Source organism: Nothobranchius furzeri, chromosome 12 (genome assembly GCF_043380555.1).
Source record: "Nothobranchius furzeri strain GRZ-AD chromosome 12, NfurGRZ-RIMD1, whole genome shotgun sequence".
Classification (NCBI taxonomy): Eukaryota; Metazoa; Chordata; class Actinopteri; order Cyprinodontiformes; family Nothobranchiidae; genus Nothobranchius; species Nothobranchius furzeri.
Window position 1 is genome coordinate 51,223,836 of NC_091752.1, and position 20,647 is coordinate 51,244,482.

At 41.9% G+C, this 20,647-nt stretch overlaps 3 protein-coding genes across 4 annotated transcripts; 1 reads left to right on the plus strand and 2 right to left on the minus strand.

Moving 5' to 3' along the window:
• Positions 1-4,270: 4,270 nt before the first annotated feature.
• Positions 4,271-15,071, minus strand: tufm (Tu translation elongation factor, mitochondrial). The gene is made up of 10 exons (XM_015945890.3): positions 14,988-15,071; positions 14,169-14,215; positions 13,945-14,083; positions 13,696-13,862; positions 13,349-13,618; positions 13,099-13,231; positions 12,910-13,014; positions 5,133-5,284; positions 4,773-4,892; positions 4,271-4,671 (listed from the first exon to the last, which is right to left on the minus strand). The coding sequence occupies exons 1-10, from the start codon at positions 15,022-15,024 to the stop codon at positions 4,501-4,503; spliced, it is 1,341 nt and encodes a 446-aa protein (XP_015801376.3). The 5' UTR covers positions 15,025-15,071; the 3' UTR covers positions 4,271-4,500.
• A 582-nt stretch (positions 15,072-15,653) lies between these two features.
• On the plus strand, positions 15,654-18,617 carry hspbp1 (HSPA (heat shock 70kDa) binding protein, cytoplasmic cochaperone 1). Of its 2 annotated transcripts, none has more exons than XM_015945888.3 (8): positions 15,654-15,799; positions 16,059-16,189; positions 16,535-16,736; positions 16,830-17,054; positions 17,160-17,315; positions 17,741-17,837; positions 17,917-18,028; positions 18,188-18,617. In XM_015945888.3, the coding sequence occupies exons 2-8, from the start codon at positions 16,070-16,072 to the stop codon at positions 18,266-18,268; spliced, it is 993 nt and encodes a 330-aa protein (XP_015801374.1). In that variant the 5' UTR covers positions 15,654-15,799; positions 16,059-16,069; the 3' UTR covers positions 18,269-18,617. The 2 variants fall into 2 exon arrangements, with proteins under 2 accessions (XP_015801374.1, XP_054606464.1); XM_054750489.2 differs by having other exon boundaries at positions 15,712-15,799; positions 16,067-16,189.
• A 4-nt stretch (positions 18,618-18,621) lies between these two features.
• tmem86b (transmembrane protein 86B) lies at positions 18,622-20,073 on the minus strand. Its single transcript, XM_015945889.3, has 3 exons — positions 19,870-20,073; positions 19,489-19,732; positions 18,622-19,377 (listed from the first exon to the last, which is right to left on the minus strand). The coding sequence occupies exons 1-3, from the start codon at positions 19,918-19,920 to the stop codon at positions 18,926-18,928; spliced, it is 747 nt and encodes a 248-aa protein (XP_015801375.1). The 5' UTR covers positions 19,921-20,073; the 3' UTR covers positions 18,622-18,925.
• Between the last annotated feature and the right edge of the window lie 574 nt (positions 20,074-20,647).

Consider the following 20,647-nt stretch of genomic DNA (forward strand, 5'->3'; position numbering starts at 1 on the left):
AATATAAACACACTGTCTTGGACCGGATACATGACAGGATACCACAGAACAGTGCTACGCCCTCTGTTGTCCTGCCGGGGAATTGCTTTACATCACTCCCCAGGAAACGGAGAAGTATGAGAGCAAAATGCTTCCGTTAATCCGATCGTGTCTGTCCCTTGCGGAGCTGACGGAGAAGCATGAATCAGGCTTCCGACTCTAGCAGCAGCATTCTGAATAAGCTGCATTTGTTTTACAGCTGTTTTTGGGAAGACCAGTTAGAAGACCATTGCAATAATCCAGCCTGCTGGAGATGAAACCACAAATTAGTTCCTCTAGGTCTTGTTTTGACATGAGACCTCTGAGTCTTGCTGACTGATGGAGATGATAAAACACTTAACTATAGCTTTATTGTGACCAGTGAAGCTCACGTCTGAATCAGTGATAACACCAAGATATCTAGCCTGAGTCTTCGTCTTTATTCCTTTGGAGCTAAGTTGAGAAATAGCTTTCGTCCCATCCTTCTTGTTTCCAAAGACAATAACTTCAGTCTTGTCTTTGTTTAACTGAAGGAAACTCGACTGCATCCGGTCATTAACTTGCTCTAGGCACTGACAGAGTGAGTCTAGATTCATTAGACCTATTAATCAATTCCTTTTTCAATATAATTTGTAACTTTCACTAATGCAGTTTCAGGGCTGTATTACTCTCTAAACTTCCACTGTTATGCTGACGATACTCAGTTAAATCAGACATTGTTGTCTCAGATAATGGACCGCAGTATACGTCCGGTGAGTTTCTGAGATTTAGTCGACTGTGGGATTTTCAGCACAAAACATCTTCGCCAGGTTACCCTCAGAGTAATGGGAAGGCCAAATCAGCGGTGAAGACAGCAAAAAGGCTGCTGCTAAAGGCAAAACTGGCGGGGCAGGACCAGTATCTGGCGATTCTGGACCATCGCAACACACCATCACAAGGCCTGGAGACCAGCCCAGCTCAGAGGCTGCTCAGCAGGGGAACACGGACGCTTTTGCCAACTAGGACGACCCTGCTAAGGCCAAAAGTCATTCCTGCCCAGCGGGAGTTGCAAATGAAACAGAAGCGCCAAAAAGAGTGCTATGATCGGTCAGCACGTGACATGGGCTCTTTGACGCTTGGCGACAGTGTCAGAGTTCAGCCTTTGGACCGCCACTCCACTTGGAGCAGGGGAGTGGTTGTTGGGACTGTTGACCCGAGGTCCTATGAGGTTCAGTTGGATTCTGGGAGTGTCCTGAGGAGGAATCGGAGGCACCTGAGACATGCAGGCGTGATGGATCCAGACAATGCCATGACAGACACTGGGGCACTGAGCAGCTCAGTGACGGATCCGTCGGAAAGTCGTGAGCAGCGGATCGAGTCTGACGTGGTAACAGGGGGTATCAGGACACGGTCAGGCCGCAAAGTGGTTCCACCACTTCGGTACAAGGACTATGTTCCATAATTAGGACTTGACAGTCTTTATTGGTTGAGGGGAGAAGTTATGTGTTCTATGGACACACACATGTCCACTACCGTTGCAGACATGTATATGTTCGAATAGTGGAATGTTTTTGTGTTCTGTTAGTGTTTCATATTGTTTCTCCCTTAGTAAGAAGAAGGACAAATCAAAAAGAAAAAAAAGAGAAGGGATGTAATGATGTGCATTGTTGTTTGGCTTGGTTGGTTCCGCAGTGTGTTGTGTTGCTGCACGGGCGTTTTTTAGAGGACACACCGGTATGGGGTGTCAGCGGAGACTGTATGGTATGTTGGTGTAGTCTTGTTAATAAACCTTACTACCCCGTTGGGTGGGAAATAGATATTCTGGAGTTTGTCGTGAATGAGACCAGAATATAACATGAGTGTTGATGTTTTTATTGTTTATGACCTGGCCCAGTGGGAGCATGTAGAAATTGAAAAGCAGTTGTCCAAGAATCGAGCCTTGGGGGACACCACATGTCAGGGCGATTTGTGTTCACCAATGGAAACAACAAAATGTTTTTTGGGAAAGCATTCTTATTTAAAAAAAGTTTTTTAACAAATAGGAAAAGCTCAGTGGGCTCTGCTGGGTGGATGTACTGCTTTAAAATGCAACATAGCCTTTTCCCTCTCCAATGCTGTGAAAGTCCCAGGTTTTCAGTGGCCTCTGATAATCACATTTACCAACACTGTTTCCCTCTACTTGAAACTTTGCTTTTTTTTCTGATGACACCTCTTTCACTGTGACTGCTGGACATTGGCAATATTTGCTTTTTCATTTTGCGCAAGGCCAAACAAAATGAAAGTTTTGTCTTGTATAAAATATTGTCATAACATGACATTTGTTTTATGTCACTAGCATGTGTGGAATATTTCTCTCAAGGTTTATGGAAGGCTTGAAGACTCTTGGATTGCTCGATGAGCTCCAGAATTACCCTGATGTATTTAGTGACACGTTTGCATGTCAAGAAAAGCCACTCACAGCCAGGGGCAGTCCTTCCACAGTGGAGTTCTCCAGACAGGGCAGCAGTCGACAAGCTCTGGAGAACCAAACGTGCTTCTGGAAAGACTGGCTGATTGATGTGGAAGGTTTGTCTTATCCCTTCTTAAATGTAGTATTCTCTTAGTCAGGGGTGGGGAATCGTGGTCCTAAAGGGATGCTATCCAGCATGTTTTGGTTGTTTCTTTGCTCCAACACACCTGATTCAGTGTTTGAATCACCTGTTCAGCAGCTCATCAAGTTATGCAAATAATCACCTGCTGATTAAAACTAGGTGTGTTTGAGCAGGGAAATCTTTAAAACCTGTTGGATAGCAGCTCTTGGTAAATGGCCTGTATTTGATATAGCACCTTCTAGAGTTCTTGAAACCCCCCAAGGCGCTTTACAACACAATCAGTCATTCACCCATTCACACACACATTCACATACTGGTGGGGATGAGCTACAATGTAGCCACAGCTGCCCTGGGGCGCACTGACAGAGGCGAGGCTGCCGAGCACTGGCGCCACCAGTCCCTCCGACCACCACCAGCAGGCAATGTGGGTTAAGTGTCTTGCCCAAGGACACGAGAGCGACAGACTGAGCGGGGCTCGAACCTGCAACCTTCCGATTACGGGGCGAGCACTTAACTCCTGTGCCACCGTCCTCTTGGGGTCCAATATTCTAAACCCCAGCTCTGAAGTAACATTAAATATGTATCTGTTGTATATAATCTATTTTGTGTCAAACAGAAGGAGATGGTGGTCCCATCACCCTTAAAGCTATCTTGGAGTTTGCATCTGGAGCATTAGATGCCCCTCCACTTGGATTTCCACACCAGCCACTAATCTGTTTCCTTCATGAGCACAGCAAAATCTTTCTAGAAGCAAATACTTGTCTGCTTATTCTCTCTGCCCATGCACCCTTCCTATGATATGTTTTAAAAAAACATGACAGAAGGGATTTCGCAAGCTCCAACCTTTGGAGTTGCATAAGTTATGTGACATTCAAGATTTCAAACCAGAAAAAATGTCACATTTAGTTGCATTGATCATTACTGGTTTTATCCCAAAACATTTTCTAGAAACTTAGATTGTTTTCTGACATTTCTCATTCAGATTTTCATCCTTTGAGATTTTTTTTTATTAAAAAGTAAAGTTGGTTCTAAGAAATGTGACCTAATCAAATATTCAGTGTGTTCAAGCATTTTCATTCAGTAAAGCATTTAAAGACGTTTAAAAAAAATGATGCTGTGGGTAATAATTTAAACACCACATTTATCCTGTTACTAAGTTTATTGATTAATAACTTTTCATTAATTAGTTGAATGAACTGTTTCTGACCATGTTATTTCATCTCCTTTTTAACTCAGAGTAAATAATGCACTGACCATAAAACATGTAGCAGGTTGAATCTTCCAATTGTGTTACAGCAAAGAGAAAAATACTATATAAAGAAAATGGAAAAATTATGTATTCGAACTGTTTTTAGTTAATTCATAAAAAAAATCCTATTCTATTGAGGGAATTTTTAAATTGTATAATTAATTTAAATAGTAAAACTATTAATCCAAATAATTTTTGTTTCTTAAATGGCGTAGAAATGCTCAGCGTTCATCAGTGTGAACTGTTCCTTTATCAATAGAACATATTTGATTTCTTATTCAGAGTGGCATGTCTAAATGCAGATATATGTGGATTTTCTAGGAGTTTAAAAATAAAAATACTTTTGTGAATTTAAAATGTGTTCATTTCTCTGTAATTTCATCAGTTTTGGCATAAAAACAGTAGCTGGCGAACAAAAACTAAAGAAAACAAATACAAAGAAGGGGCGTTTATTATTAGATACATTTAATTACATAAACGACGTAATTTTTACTGACAGTTTTTACTGAATGTTGCAGGTTTTGGTTGCGTGGAACAGATCACCAAACCCTCGCATGTCTTTTAGGCCTCTCCTGTTTTCGGTTTGGTTCTAGAATAAATGTATCTGAGCAGATAAACACCCAGACAACACAAGCACTGCCTCACACAAGCCACAGTTTCCCTTCAGCCCCAGTTGACTAGGTCTTCATCTGTCATGGTGAGGATGTCCGTGACCAGGCCAGTGCCGATGGTTTTGTTTCCGTCTCTCAGAGTGAACCTCTGGCCTTTCTCCAGAACCATCGGCTGGCGGAGCGTGAGCGACAACGACGTGTCCTCACCGGGCATCACCATTTCCTTAAAGAGAACACAAACACCACCGATGCCAGTCCAGTTGTAGGAATAACGCACACGAGAGTGATGGGAGATGCAAATGTACACCAGAATTACACACACACCTTATCTGCAGGTAGAGTGACGCTGCAGGCCATGTCCCAGGTGAGAGAGAACATGACGGGCATGAATTTGGTAACAAAGGGTTTGTGTCGACCTCCTTCCTCCTTACTGAGAATATAAACCTGCAGAACATCCAGAGTTTCATTTAACTGATTAGATGTGTGATAAATCAAGAATAATACAACAGAAAATACATTCACTTGGTTTTTTTATAAGGCAAAAAGCTAAATGTATGTAGGATACCATTAAAACAACAGTTAAAACACATAATACCTCTGAGAACCCTTGTAATGCAGGACACTATCAAAAGTTTTGAGTCATAAATGATGTGAAACTATGAGGGTAGCTTTGTGCTGTCAGACCTGAGCCTGGACTTTCTGGTGAGGCATGATGGATCCAGGTTTACACATCACCATCCCTCTCCTCACATCTTCCCTCTTCAGGCCTCGGACCAGAGCTCCCAGGTTATCCCCCGCCTCTGCCCGGTCCAGAGACTTGTGGAACATCTCTACGCCTGAAAACAAAGATTAAATAAACTAAACATTCCAGAAGGGTTTTCTATTATGTCACAGTTTTAAACCAATGGTACTTTTCTACCATTACATTGATTTTAAATATTGATTCAGTATCCAAACATGATATTTCAGTGTATTGGTATTTACTTAAATCCCTCGAGGACATAGCAGCAAATGCGATGTTTAAGAAGAAGAAGAAAGTATAATTTCTATAGCGCCTCTCAAGATAAAAATCACGAGGCGCTTCACAAAAACAAAAAATGTAAAAATATAAAAAAGCATTAAGAAAATGTTGAAAATATATTTAAAATGAGCAAAAATAGACAATTGTGATTAAAAAAATGTTAAGAAAGAGAGAGGGAGTGAATAGGAAAGAGAAATAAGTGGATCCTGAGGAAGGTGGAATAGGTGGGGAGAGCAGAATAAAGAGAGTGGTGTAACGTGAGGAAGTGTGGGTTTTCTGTCACAAAGGTGGTGTTGGACTCAGCTGGGTCAAAGCTGGGTCGCTGAGAACTTTCACCCACAGATTAAGACCTGAACGCCAGCGAGTCTGGGAGGAAACCATAACATCTGCCACCTGCAGCTTTGTGCCAGAAGATGTTGTCCCCACAGAAGATGTTGTTCCCATAAATGTAGTCATAACAAGTCTTAAAACTTTCTTTTCTTGATTTTAATGTTAAAGAATAATTATTATCATTTTGCTCAATATAAATGTGTTTTAATCAAATGAATGATTCTTATGCTTTGGGTAATTATAATGGATTAATGAATCCATACTTAAATAATGTTTGAGGATGTTTGTTATCGACCTTCACACACACACTCAAACACACCCACACACAGATTCTCACAGTAAACTCCAAAACACATTTGCTGACGCACACGTTTGCTTTGAGAAGAGAAAGGTTTTTGGTAAGTTTCAGTCTTAGGATTTCAGTTCGTGCTTGACAACGAAAGAGAGAGGACCTGAAGAAACCGAAGGGGGGAGCCGGTTGGCTCGTTTCTTTCCCCCCCCTCTCACGCTGTTCCTGCCAAGCCAGACAGAATAGCTGAATCGCAACTTCTAACGCAGACTCATACAGAGTCTTTGATTTCTGAGTGAATTAACTTAAGAAAGCGCATCGACAAAACGCTTTACCATCAACGTGTACCGAGGACAACTCTGGACCGGTTCGCGGCGCATCTTTGTCTTCTTTGCCAGCCAAGGTGTCCTGGATGAAACATCATCCTAAGGTGACGTCCCGGGTCCAACAGGGGGTCCGATTTTCGATGAGGCAGAACACGACAGATAGCGTTTTGATGCATCTTTTCCAACTAAACCTAAGTTTATTCAAATCATCACTTTTCACTCAGACACCTGTTTCTTCCTGAAGCAAAATCAGACGCACACCCGCACTCAGCTCACCTCACCACATCACTCTCAATCTTCATTCACCAACAGAAGGTCTATTTGAGCAAGAACAGCATATCAACTGTTAAAGAATGTCCCACAAAGTTGCCAATGTTGATTGTTATTTCCTGTTTGTCAATTTCAAAATCATTAGTTTATTTGAAGAATTAAAACTTTTAATTGTAAACGTGTTTCTTCATTGAACTGAAACACAGACACACAGATATTATCGTCAGTTTATCGATGAAAACAACCTTTGAGTCTTCTTAAAACTATACAATTTGGTTATTAATTTAATAAAATTAATATCACAAATTATCATGTTGAATGGTTCCTCTTTCATAAAAGAGCATAAACCACAACGCTACAGTGGTGAAGAAGGTCATACAAAAGCCAGCTTGAACAAGTGAGTCTTCAGCTGCTTTTTAAAGGAGACCACTGAGTCCACTGATCTCAGGCTCAGGGGGAGAGAGTTCCAGAGTCTGGGGGCCACAGCAGCAAATGATCTGTCACCTTTGGTCTTTAGCCTGGTGCGCTACACAACCAGTAGGCTTTGATCACTGGACCCCAGGGACCTGCTGGTGGTGTAGGGACTAAGAAGATCACCAGTGTAAGATGGTGCTTGTCCATGTAAGACCCTATAGACCAGAACCAGGATCTTGAAATGAACGCTGAAGTTGACTGGCAGCCAGTGAAGCTGGAGGAGAAGCGGGGTGATGTGGGTGTGTTTGGAGGACTTGGTCAGAAGCTGAGCACAGGCATTCTGAACCACCTGTAGACGGTTCAGGGAGGTTCTGCTCAGACACGTGAAAAGAGAGTTACAGTAGTCTAAGCGTGAGGAGATGAAGGTGTGGAGAACTGTCTCAAGTTCAGAGCGGGACAGAATGGGACTCAGCTTAGCAATGTTCCTGAGATGGAAGAAGAAGCGAACAAGAGAACTGACATGAGAATCCAGGGTGAGAGCTGGGTCAAAGGTCACGCCAAGATTCCTGACAGAAGGTTTGGTGTGAGAAGCAAGCTGACCAAGAGTCTCTGACTTTGGGAACCAGCTTGTCTGGGGCACAGATGAGGATCTCAGTCTTATCTTCATTCAGCTGAAGAAAGCTCCCAGCCATCCAGGTTTTGATAGAGTCTAAGCCAGGGATTCCCAAAGTGTGGTGCGCACACCGAGGTGAAAAGTGTAATGGCTGCGGAGCTCAGAGAAGTCTGTCATATGTCACCATTAGTGTAGCCAGAAACTCATTTGTGGGTGGGCCTAAGAAAATGTACGTGGGCACAATAAATGTAATTGAAAACAAGTATATATTTGCGCGTGCGTGTCCTCCACATGTGCCCTAGCTTCATAATAACAATGTGCCGAGCTTCAGCACTCTGGCCTGCGCACGCCGATGTGTTCCATATTTGATCATTTTTAACGGTGTTGGAGAAATCTGAAGGTGGTGAGTCATTCTGGCAGATTGTAATTAACACCCTGTCTCATGCAGGTGTTCTGACATTGTAAACCTCACACACAGAACATTGTGGATGCAACTAAATAAATCAAGAAAGGATTCCCATTCAGGCTATTAACAGCGCGCTGAAGATCTGAAGTTCAGAGTGCGTCTGTCAGAGGTCAGACGCGTTCCAGCGGAACCACGGCTCACGGGTGCACATGTGAGCACATCTGGGCTGGGCAGAAGTAATTTTACAACATTGGTTTAAATAGCGCCGATAACGAGACGCGGTGACTGGAGCGGCTCATGGAGCTGTGCCGCACACACACACAAACACACACACACACACAAACACACACACAGATTCAATAAGCGCGCACGCTGCGCAAACTCCGGTGCTGCATCGCGCCGTCAGACTGAAAGCAGAAATGAGCGCTGCCTCCTCTGTGATAAAAACTTTTAAGAGGTTTTATAACATTTTTCATTCCAGGTCAAATTAAGATATTAGCTTCTATTTTGGGATGACGTATTAAAGTCGGGTCCGCTCCAGCCAGTGACTCCTCATGAACCTGACCACAACTCATGTTACTGCAGCATTTGTTATTCCAGTCCGTGTGGCAGCGGATCGCAGATTCAGCCACACCATAAAACAGCAATATGTCGGTCTGAGGCAAAAGTGAACCTCATGGCTTTTCCATCTTTTCCCCTATAGACATTTGATTACGCTCAAGTAGGTGATCAGTTCAGGTTTACGCAGAGCAGAAGGAAGGAGAGAGCTCTGGCCGCACAGGTTAAGCGTTCCTACTTTAAGAAAACCGTTAAATTGCATTGTTGATGTGCTACCTGGGCACTCTAAATATTTATTTAAAATTAAATGAAAGAAAATTGTAATGGTATCAAATGTGTATTAATTACTATTTAAAAAATGAAAGTGATGGGGAAAAAGGTCGATCATATTTTTTTTAACCCTGTCTGTTTAGCTTGACGTCTGAGATTATATATATAATATATATATATATATATATATATATATATATATATATATATATATACACAGTTGTGGTCAGAAGTTTACATACACTTGTAAAAAATATAATATAATGGCTCTACTGAGTGTCCCGTTATTTCTAAAACTCTGATTTTTCTCTGATAGAGTGATTGGAACAGATACTTCTTTGTCACAAAAACATTCATGAAGTTTGGTTCTTTAATGTCTTTATTATGGGTTAACAGAGAAAAGTGATCACATTTGCTGGGTCACAAATATACATTCAGCAACATGAACTAGCAATTTTGGTGACTTAGAAACGTGTCAGTGAACTGAGCTTCATAGCATGGCCTCTTAACTTCTTGTGAGTGATTATGAGTGACTACAGCTGGTGACTTCTCTTAGGCCAGGTAAATAGGGCTCATTGGATACAAACGCCCACAAAAGCTACAATGGGAAAGTCAAAGGAGCTCAGCATGGATCTGAAAAAGCGAATTATTGACTTGAACAAGTCAGGAAAGTCACTTGGGGCCATTTCAAAGCAGCTGCAGGTCCCAAGAGCAACAGTGCAAACAATTGTTTGTAAGTATAAGGTGCATGGCACTGTTTCATCACTGCCAAGATCAGGAAGAAAACGCAAGCTATCACCTGCTGCTGAGAGAAATTTGGTCAGGAGGGTAAAGAGTGAACCAAGAATCACAAAAAGCAGATCTGCCAAGAATTAGAAGCTGCTGGAACACAGGTGTCATTGTCCACAGTCAAACGTGTTTTGCATCTCCATGGACTGAGAGGCTGCCGTGCAAGAAGGAAGCCCTTGCTCCAAAAGCGGCACCTTAAGGCTCAACTGAAGTTTGCTGCTGATCACATGGACAAAGATAAGACCTTCTGGAGGAAAGTTCTGTGGTCAGACGAAACAAAAATCGAGCTTTTTGGCCACAATGCCCAGCAATATGTTTGGAGGAGAAAAGGTGAGGCCTTTAACCCCAAGAACACCATGCCTACAGTCAAGCATGGTGGTGGGAATATTATGCTGTGGGGCTGTTTTGCTGCCAATGGAACTGGTGCTTTACAGAGAGTAAATGGGATAATGAAGAAGGAGGATTACCTTCACATTCTTCAACATAACCTAAAATCATCAACACGAAGGTTGGGTCTTGGGCGCAGTTGGGTGTTCCAACAGGACAATGACCCCAAACACACATCAAAAGTGGTAAAGGAATGGCTAAATCAGGCTAGAATAAGGGTTTTAGAATGGCCTTCCCAAAGTCCTGACTTAAACCCCAACATGTGGACAGTGCTGAAGAAACAAGTCCATGTCAGAAAGCCATCAAATTTAACTGAACTTCACCAATTCTGTCAAGAGGAGTGGTCAAAGATTCAACCAGAAGCTTGCCAGAAGCTTGTGGATGGCTACCAAAAGCGCCTGATTGAAGTGAAAATGGCTAAGGGACATGTAACCAAATATTAGCACTGCTGTATGTATATTTGTGACCCAGCAAATGTGATCACTTTTCTCTGTTAACCCATAATAAAGACATTAAAGAACCGAACTTCATGAATGTTTTTGTGACAAAGAAGTATCTGTTCCAATCACTCTATCAGAGAAAAATCAGAGTTTTAGAAATAACGGGACACTCAGTAGAGCCATTATATTATATTTTTTACAAGTGTATGTAAACTTCTGACCACAACTGTATATATGGATCTATTGGCCCTTTCCCACCAGTAGCTGCTCTGCTCGGGGGGACCGTGCGTTCTCTGTGTTGGCACCTGCACTTTGGAACCAGTTGCCTTTGGTGGTGCGTCAGTCACCCTCATTGGGGGTTTCTAAGACTCGCCTTAAGACCCATTCTTTTGTCAAGGCATTTCAGGATTAGCAAATTTTACCCGGTTTCGATGCCCCGGCCTCTTAAATCTTCTTCAGGATTTTATTTTTTGCTTTTACTCTCCTCTTTTAATTGATTTTATGTTGATTTTACGATTGTTATATTTTATTTCTGCTGGTTTTATGTTTTTATTGTGTTGTGTTCAGCACCTTGGGCGTCTGCATTGGTCGCAGAAGGGGCTTTATAAATAAATGAAATGAAAATTGAAATGAACACCAGTGATGTTCTGCTGCTAAATGCATACAGGTGCTGGCCAGTAAATTAGAATATCATCAAAAGGTTGAAAATATTTCAGTAATTCCATTCAAAACGTGAAACTTGTACATTATATTCATGCAATGCACACAGACCAATGTATTTCCGATGTTTATTACGTTTAATTTTGATATTTATAGGTGACAACCAATGAAAACATCAAATCTGGTATCTCAGAAAATTAGAATATTCTAAAGGCCAATGAAAAAATGTTTGTTTCTCTAATGTTGGCCAACTGAAAAGAATGAACATGAAAAGAATGTGCATGTATAGCACTCAATACTTAGTCGGGGCTCCTTTTGCCTCAATAACTGCAGTAATGCGGCGTGGCATGGACTCGATCAGTCTGTGGCACTGCTCAGGTGTTATGAGAGCCCAGGTTGCTCTGATAGTCGTCTTCAGCTCCTCTGCATTGTTGGGTCTAGCGTATTGCATCCTCCGCTTCACAATACCCCATAGATTTTCTATGGGGTTAAGGTCAGGCGAGTTTGCTGGCCAATCAAGGACAGGGATACCATGGTCCTTGAACCAGGTGCTGGTGGTTTTGGCACTGTGTGCAGGTGCCAAGTCCTGTTGAAAGGTGAAGTCTGCATCCCCATAAAGTTGGTCAGCAGCAGGAAGCATGAAGTGCTCTAAAACTTCCTGGTAGACGGCTGCATTGACCCTGGACCTCAGGAAACAGAGTGGGCCAACACCGGCAGATGACATGGCACCCCACACCATCACTGACGGTGGAAACTTTACACTGGACCTCATGCAACGTGGATTCTGTGCTTCTCCGCTCTTCCTCCAGACTCTGGGTCCTTGATTTCCAAAGGAAATGCAGAACTTGCTTTCATCAGAAAACATAACTTTGGACCACTCAGCATCAGTCCAGTCCTTTTTGTCCTTGGCCCAGGCGAGACGCTTCTTGCGCTGTTTCTTGTTCAAGAGTGGCTTGACACACGGAATGCGACACCTGAATCCCATGTCTTTCATGAGTCTCCTCGTGGTGGTTCTTGAAGCGCTGACTCCAGCTGCAGTCCACTCTTTGTGGATCTCCCCCACATTTTTGAATGGGTTTGTCGTCACAATTCTCTGCAGGGTGCGGTTATCCCTAGAGCTTGTACACTTTTTTCTACCACATTTTTTCCGTCCCTTCGCCTGTCTGTTAATGTGCTTGGACACAGAGCTCTGCGAACAGCCAGCTTCTTTAGCAATCACCTTTTGTGTCTTGCCCTCCTTGTGCAAGGTGTCAATGATTGTCTTTTGGACAGCTGTTAAGTCAGAAGTCTTCCCCATGATTGTGGTGCCTTCAAAACAAGACTGAGGGACCTTTTAAAGGCCTTTGCAGGTGTTTTGAGTAAATCAGCTGATTAGAGTGGCAGCAGGTGTCTTCTATATTCAGCCTTTTCAGAATATTCTAATTTTTTGAGATACCAAATTTGGAGTTTTCATTAGTTGTCACTTATGAATATCAAATTTAAATGTAATGAACATTGGAAATACATTGGTCTGTGTGCATTGCATGAATATAATGTACAAGTTTCACGTTTTGAATGGAATTACTGAAATATTTTCAACCTTTTGATGATATTCTAATTTACTGGCCAGCACCTGTAAGTGCGTAATGAGTGGAGGACCCAGGTAAATGCAGAAGTGTGCTGGTCCAGTGAGACAACCAGCCACTCACCTGTAACCACAGATTTGAAGTGGCGATTGAAACCCACAAATTCACAGTCATCTCCTTTCTTTATGACACCCCTCTCCAGAGTGCCGCTCACGACTGTCCCTCTGCCTTCAAGACAAAAACAAAAGGTATGCTGCTAATGAAACCTGAGAGGTCAGAAGCTTGAGAAGCTCTTTCTGAGTTTTCTCCTACCTGGGATTGAAAAAACACCCTCGATGGGGAGAAGGAAGGGTTTTTCCAGCTCTCGTTTTGGTAGAGGAACGTATGAATCCACCATCTCCAGCAGCTTCATGACAGCATTCATGCCCAGTTCAGGATCTCTGCCCTGAAACGTCACACAGAAATCCTCACAACTGACTTATAAAGGCTTTGTTTCAGGAAGATTTTTATGAATTTTAAATGCATTTGGCCGGGAAATTTCGAGCATCATGAGGACTTCTACCTCCAAGGCACACAGGGCGGAGCCTATCACCACAGGTGTGTTCTCGCCGTCGTAACCAAACTCTGTGAGCAGCTCGCGAATCTCAATCTCCACCAGATCCAGCATCTCTTTGTCGTCCACGGCATCCGCCTTGTTGATGAAAACCACCATGTGCTCGACACCGATCTGCCTGGCCAGCAGGAGGTGCTCACGCGTCTGTGGCATCTGGCCATCAGTGGCCGCCACCACCAGGATGCAGCCATCCATCTGGGCCGTCCCTGTGATCATGTTCTAAAGAGGGACAGAAGAACATGTCTCAGCAACATCACCCAGGCTGCATCACCTTCAGATATAGAGAAGTAAATTACCTTGACGTAGTCGGCATGGCCGGGGCAGTCAGTGTGGGCATAATGTCTGTTAGCTGTGGTGTACTCAACGTGAGACGCATTGATAGTAATTCCTCGAGCCTTTTCCTCTGGGGCATTGTCAATTTCCTCATATTTTTTGTAGTGAGCACCCCCAGCATCAGCAAGCACTGGGAAAAGTAGAGAAAGACCCAGACTGGGTTAGTAAAAGTAGTCTATTTTACCCGATGGAAGCACAGACCTGAACTCTACCTTTTGTGATGGCTGCAGTCAGCGTGGTCTTTCCATGATCCACATGGCCAATCGTTCCGATGTTCACGTGAGGTTTCTCTCTGCTGTAGGTCTTCTTCGCCTCAACAGCAAACGTTCGCCGACTCAAAGGCACAGCACACTACAAACCAAAGAGAATCCAACACCTAAAAACTCTGAAATCCAAACATCGAACATGTTAGGGAGAGCAGCGTATGGATACAGACCAGTCTGAATGAGCTGTGCAGGAGGCTTGGCGAAGAAAGCTGAAAGGCTGCGAAGAAATGATGACGTGATTAAAATGGCAACAATCATTCAGGAAATATTTTAGAAGAACATCTCTAGCTTTTATTTTGACACAGCTGTTTCACTCTTGTAATAAACATACAACCAGGTTGGAGACACTTTTTTAACCTAATGAGCCCTACACACCTTTACTTTCAGACACTAATAAATAATAATCTGCTGATTAGAATCAGGTGCACTGGAACAGAGAAACCTCTACTACATGTTGGCCCCTGATGACCAGTACTGGACATCTTTTTTTTTTTCAATTTACACAATAGCATGTCTTCATGTTTGTTCCTACGTGATAAACTTCCTAAACATGTACATAAAGCTATCTTAACCTTCTCTATCAGGCTCGTCTATGCTCATTTCAACTATAATAACGTTTCTGCCTGCAGCAGCTAACATTTAACTCAGGCTAATGGGAACAACTACATGTGATAACTATAGCAAGGTGTTTTTCCCGGCACAATGTAGAGATTAGTTTAGTATAATGTTGATTATCAGGATATAATCAGGGTTAACCATAAAGTCGTCTTTTGTCAAGTCTTCATCCGCATTAGCTGTCGTTAGCTAAACCTCACTGGTAACGTGACCTTGCTCTGCTATCAGACGCGAGAGCATCATCTCCATTGTTCCATTTCTTCAAGCCTTAATAGCTTAATATACAATTCACAAATGAATGATGATACTGAGGCTCCATGAGCGCGCACAGAGGCATAAATAATCACTTAGAAGCAAGACATGAAGTGTTTTACCAGAGAAACATGCACGCAGTCCCATAAGCGCCGCCATCTTGGATGATAAGACAAACCAAGATGATAAAAGTATCAAGAGAGTTCCCTGACTAGCACAAAAAAATTGTCGTCAGCCCCTAATCACATAAATAATAATTATTGTATATTTGTTTTTAAAATCATACTTGTTATTTACGAATATACATTACATGACAGTAATCAGTGAATGAAAAATATTGGAACATATTACAAATACGCTTGTTGGATTAGTTTTCATTTGGTATGCAGAAAATGTTTAAATGTTATAATTTTACAACATGTTTAATATAAAACAAGTGCTTTGGACGTTTTATCTATTTATTCATTCATTTTAGAAATTCATGTAAGAATGAAAACTACTTTTCTTCTCTTGAAAGCTAGGAAATTCCTTTTTAATTATGACTGATACTCTTTGTCAGAAACGTAGCAAGGCGTTGCTATTTTACCGTAATCACTTTAATAGAATGAAGCTTTCGAAAATAAAAAAATCTCCATTTCATCTTTTGAGTTGAACTGTTGCATGAATATAAAACTCTAATAATCTGAGTTAAATGTTGAAATTTATGTAAAGATGAGACCACTAAAATAACTGAAGAGAATTTTAAACACATTTCTACTGCTCGTTGCGTACATGTTTTATGATTAAGATGGCGGTTGACTCATGTTGCTCGAGAGATCAACTACTAGCCAGAATGTTCTAGCCCTTTCGTGGTTAATAGTTATAATCGGCTGTGGGCTCTCAGAGAAACATTGTAGGTTTAAATACTCTCACGGAATCTGAGGACACTTCAACAGTAAGTAATTTTATTCAGAAAAATATCCGTTTTGAGTCTGTAGACAGTTGTACTCAGATAATGCGTGTAGTCCACCATCCCTACACAGCTAAAAGCTACAGTCTCATGGAATAGCCTGATAATTTTAATAAAAAGAGCTCAACAGTAATGGGGTTGAGCTGCTTCTGGGTTACTGCTTACTAGTTATACAGGGAATGTCTAATATTAACGTCACAGCTTGTATAATCTTGTCTTTCTGACATTTCTTTTATGTGTCCAGTTGTTTAGGTCATGTCAGATAACAGACAGAACAGGAGGTACCCCCAGAGCCTTCAGGGGGTTCTGCAACTGGCAGTAGATGCTGGATCAGCTGCAGAGGGTCCTGCTCCTTTAGAGCCCATGTCAGAGGAGGTAAGAGCCTGTGGATTAGGGCACCTCAATCCTGGTCCGCAAGGGTCCATATACAGCAGGTGTTGGCTATTTTTCAGCTCCAACACACCTGATCCATTGATTGAATCACCTGTTCATCATATCTTCAAGTTCATCAGAAGCCATTTTATTCAAACGGGTGTGTTGTTGGAGAGATGCAGTTAAGTGGTCCTCGAGGACCAGGATTGAACAGCACTGTCATAGGGCCATTAGGTTTTATTCTGGTGTCCTTAAGTGGGTGTGTTTATAAACACAATCGTACTGAATGTAGCTTTTGACACAAAAAAATTGAGTTGGAACAAGTTAACCCACCTGTCTTTGTTACAGAGAAAAACCTGGCTGAGAGAAGCTCTTTCAGAGATGTGCAAAGGCCAGCTGGATGAAGTGGAGCAGGTTAAACAGTGCTTGGTTGTCCTACACAGAGAGGAGCCAGATGAAAAGGAGCGAGATGAAGAAGATGATGACGATGAGCGGGAAGCAGCCTTTGAGATGTTGTCTGAGTTGTGTGAGAATTTGGACAATGCTAGAGGTTTGTTATGAGGAGTTGATTAATAGTGCTCAGATCTGAACAATATTCATGCTGATTTATTTCCAAGGATCTCTTTTTTTCTGCACTTCACAGACCTGATGGTTCTCGGAGGACTGGACTTGTGCGTCTCCAGGTATCTGTCTCATGTCCAGAGTGGGCTGAGGTGGCGGGCTGCCCAGCTCATTGCTTCCTGTGCTCAGAACATGCCGCAGGTGCAGGACCACTTACTTAAGATTGAAGTTCTGCCCAAGCTGCTCCAGTTGACAGATGCAGACCCAAACCCCACCGTCAGAGTAAAAGCTCTTTATGCTGTCTCCTGTGAGTTTAGAGACACAACTTCAAGAATAAATCTTCACTGATGCTCGGTGTGTTTGCTTTTTCCTCAGATCACACAGAACTAACATTTTCTGTGTTTCTCTGTAGGTCTGGTACGAGAGCAGGAGGCTGGTCTCCAGGAGTTTGCAGCTCATGATGGCTTCTCAGTTTTGATGAGAGGCATGCAGTCAGAAAACGAGAAGCTCAGGACCAAGTCTGCTTTCCTTCTGCTAAGCCTGTTGACCTCACATCCCGAACATAAAGGTATGAAGGCAAGAGAAGAAAATAATTTGTTCAGAACCACGCCATTTGTGAGCATCATGATTAATTACTGCGATCCGTGATATAAGAATGACATAAATGAGCTAAATCAACACCTGGTAAAAAGAAGAAACTGAGGTGCACTTGTTAGAGGGAGTGTTTGTTTTCATAGAGCAGGACTTAAAATCTATACAGGAACCAGCCACTAGGGGGCTGTCATCCCATTTTTAGCTTATTTTCCATGGTTCTGTTCTTATGTCATATGTTTGTAATATTGAGACCCCTCTTTATGACGATTTAAAGTAAAAAATATATGTTCTGAGTATATTTTAAACAGTAAATGATCTTGTTCCAGATGTTTCTTTCTCTATTTCCATTTTTGTGTGTTCCACCTGGGATTTTCTGAATCATGTTTGGTCTTTTACCAGAAACGGTTGTGTGTATGGGGATGGTGCAGCAGCTGGTGTCTGTTCTCCGCTCACCACACTCATCCTTTCATGAACATGTGCTGGGAGCTCTTTGCTGGTGAGAACCCTCTTCAGCAGCAGCTGTAGTGTTCTATCGTGGTTCTTGTTTTAATGTCCAGCCTTGTTTTTGTGTCTAGTTTGGTGCAAGATTTTCCACAAGGCCTCAAAGAGTGCAGAAATCCCACTCTGGCTCTAGAGGAATTACTCAAGCAGCGTGCCGAAGAACTCCAGGGAAAAGAAGAGAGTCAGGTAAATCAAGTGTTTTTTACCTGGGTTAAAGGTGGTAAAAATATTTGAATACTGTCATTTAGACCAAAGCAGGATGTAGTCTTTTACATACTAAAATATAATAACGACGGAAATTGTTTCATTTGCTGCACTCTGATGTCACACTTTTCTTCTCAACAGGAAGCGCTTGATTTCTGCGATCAGCTGAGAGTTTTGTGTTTCAGCGGGCAGCAATCGGACGATAATGGGATGGATCGCTAAAACAAATGTTATTTTTTTATTTTCACTCATGTTAGCATCAGAACAAAAAAGGTATCAGATCATTCATGAGCCAAATCATGAAAAAGGAGCAACATGTTTGTCTGTTTTGGGACTATTTTCTGTTTATTTTTTGCATGTAATCCAGGAGCTGCATTACACTGTAAATACTGTATAAAGTTACATTTCAAGACTTCCATGTTTGCTCTTTTAAAAGTTTCTTGTAAAAAGAAACATATTCTACATTAACCAGTATGGAGTTTGTACTTTTATTTTCCTGTTAACAGACATCCAGATGTTTATGTGTATAAATGTATCTAAATGTTGGGATAAAAGTCTGAAATATTAAATACTCATAGACTCCAGATTCATTTATTTAAATATTTAAAATAAAACAATAAAACAATAAATCAGAGAACATAAATAGTATAAACTCATGCTCTGAATGTTTTCAGCCATGTTAATGCATCTGTGATATATTCTAATATGTGTGATTCTGGACACTGAATTACATATATTTTAATTGTTTTGTCTCATTAAAGTAGCATTTATCAGCTGTTTGTAAATTATGAATGTAAATAAAAAGTCCCATGTTTAGGGAAATGCACCCAGAATGTAGGGAAGGTATTAAAGATGCTTGGGATACCTCAAGGATCCTAATTAGGACCTCTTCCATTTTGAAAGGTCATCCTTGTTTTCCACAGCTTTTACATCACCCACAGCAATCAGTAGCTGTGCCAGATAATATGTTACCATGACAACAATCTGACCATGCTGCATTGGTGGCAACACCTTGAAAACCTGCAGTGCCAGTGATGCGTCAGACACCATAAAGATCAAACTTCCCAGGAGCGTCGTCATGTGGTGGGTTTTTGCTGCCAACGCAGCCATAACAGTGATCAGGACAGTGTAGACCCCCACACCTGGAGTCAATAGATCAGACTCTGGTGCCTTCTGGAGGAATGGGTACAGGTAGACATAGAAAGCTCCTCCGATCATTAGCAGGATCAGATAGAAGAGGCGGATCCAGGAGGACGAGGAGAAGGTTGCATAACGACTGGATAGGAAGGAGAGTGAGTACAGCAGGTGAGCCACAGCGAAGGCTCCCATCCCTGAAACAGAATATTGAGCAAAAAGCAATAGTAAATTTTAAAGCTTTCCACCTATATTTCATAATTATCTCATAAGTACAATAATGGATTTAGCATGTATCTAGTTGTTACCATGAATGAACATCTCAGGCCAGATCAAGCAGCAGTCCCCAACAGCAGAGAAGATCAGTCCTCCAGCTACGCCTAAGATGCTCTGACCTCCGTTCCAGCTCAGCACCACCACAGCCAGCAGCAGCGTCGGAGCTGATTTGACTCCTGCAGCCACGACTGATGGGGCAGAATCAGGAGTAAGAAGGTAGAAATACAGAGCTGAGGACAAAAAGAAAGGCAGGAGCGAGAAAAGAAGAGCACAGGACTGGTGGAAATAGATGGTAAAAGAAGAAGACTTGTCACAGTTTTTTACTAAATACTCAGCTTGATTGTAGATTAAAAAAACCTCATAAGCACTAATATGATTTGACAAGAAAATTATTAACTAGGAGTAAACCATACCATGTTTCTCCTCTTTCTCCTGTCATAAGCATCCGTTTCAAGGATATCCATCTTCCTCTCAGCTTACTCAGAGCTCCTGCAGGTGCCTTGGTTAGTTTTAAATGTTCCTGTTCTTGTTTCTTTGCCTTCACCGCCTTGATTTCGCACACATGTGGTCCTCAGGCTTGTAGTCTGCTGGATCTCCACCACACTGAACTTTAGACTAATCTCCGCTGCCTGATTGCGCTCTGATAATCAATGTCGTCCAAGATTCACGTTCTCATGCACGAACCATGGCTGACCTTTGACCTCTCCACCGCTAATAGGTTGATGACAGCACATCAGGTTCAAAGTCAAATGGGTGCATATGGTACAAGCTGGTTTGGACTTGACTCATGAACTTCATAGCTGCTGTATATTTTATGAATGGCATGATTAGAGTTGTAATTAAGGTGGAGTGGGTTAAATGTTCCGAACATTATTAGATTTTTAAGCCTTTAATGTTCACACAAGAAAACAAGGGGGAAAATATGAATTTGGCATTTTTGGTGATTTGCTGAAAACAAGGTTGTGATCCAACGAAGGCAACCGTGGTGTAAAACAAGAATCATGTTAATTATCCCCGTATTTTTCTGGGACTCAGACCAGGCACTATTGTTTAAAGAGGTAATATTAGTGACATATACAACACATATGACTTTTATTAGGGGTGTGTGAAAAAAACAATAAACCAAATCTAATTCCTTAAATGATAACACAACATTCTTCAAAATAATATGACCAAGTCCGCTCATATAAA

Excerpts from the sequence above, each read along its gene's own strand:
- tufm (XM_015945890.3), bottom strand. The coding sequence starts at position 15,024 with ATGGCGGCGCTTATGGGACTGCGTGCATGTTTCTCTG. Across the intron at positions 14,216-14,987 it reads ACTGCGTGCATGTTTCTCTG|CCTTTCAGCTTTCTTCGCCA; the intron begins GTAAAACACTTC and ends ATTTCTTCGCAG. Across the intron at positions 14,084-14,168 it reads TGCACAGCTCATTCAGACTG|TGTGCTGTGCCTTTGAGTCG; the intron begins GTCTGTATCCAT and ends TTTGGTTTGTAG.
- tmem86b (XM_015945889.3), bottom strand. The coding sequence starts at position 19,920 with ATGGATATCCTTGAAACGGATGCTTATGACAGGAGAAAGAGGAGAAAC. Across the intron at positions 19,733-19,869 it reads GGAGAAAGAGGAGAAACATG|TCCTGTGCTCTTCTTTTCTC; the intron begins GTATGGTTTACT and ends TATTTCCACCAG. Across the intron at positions 19,378-19,488 it reads GCCTGAGATGTTCATTCATG|GGATGGGAGCCTTCGCTGTG; the intron begins GTAACAACTAGA and ends ATTCTGTTTCAG.
- hspbp1 (XM_015945888.3), top strand. The coding sequence starts at position 16,070 with ATGTCAGATAACAGACAGAACAGGAGGTACCCCCAGAGCCTTCAGGGG. Across the intron at positions 17,316-17,740 it reads CTCACATCCCGAACATAAAG|AAACGGTTGTGTGTATGGGG; the intron begins GTATGAAGGCAA and ends GTCTTTTACCAG. Across the intron at positions 17,838-17,916 it reads GTGCTGGGAGCTCTTTGCTG|TTTGGTGCAAGATTTTCCAC; the intron begins GTGAGAACCCTC and ends TTTTGTGTCTAG.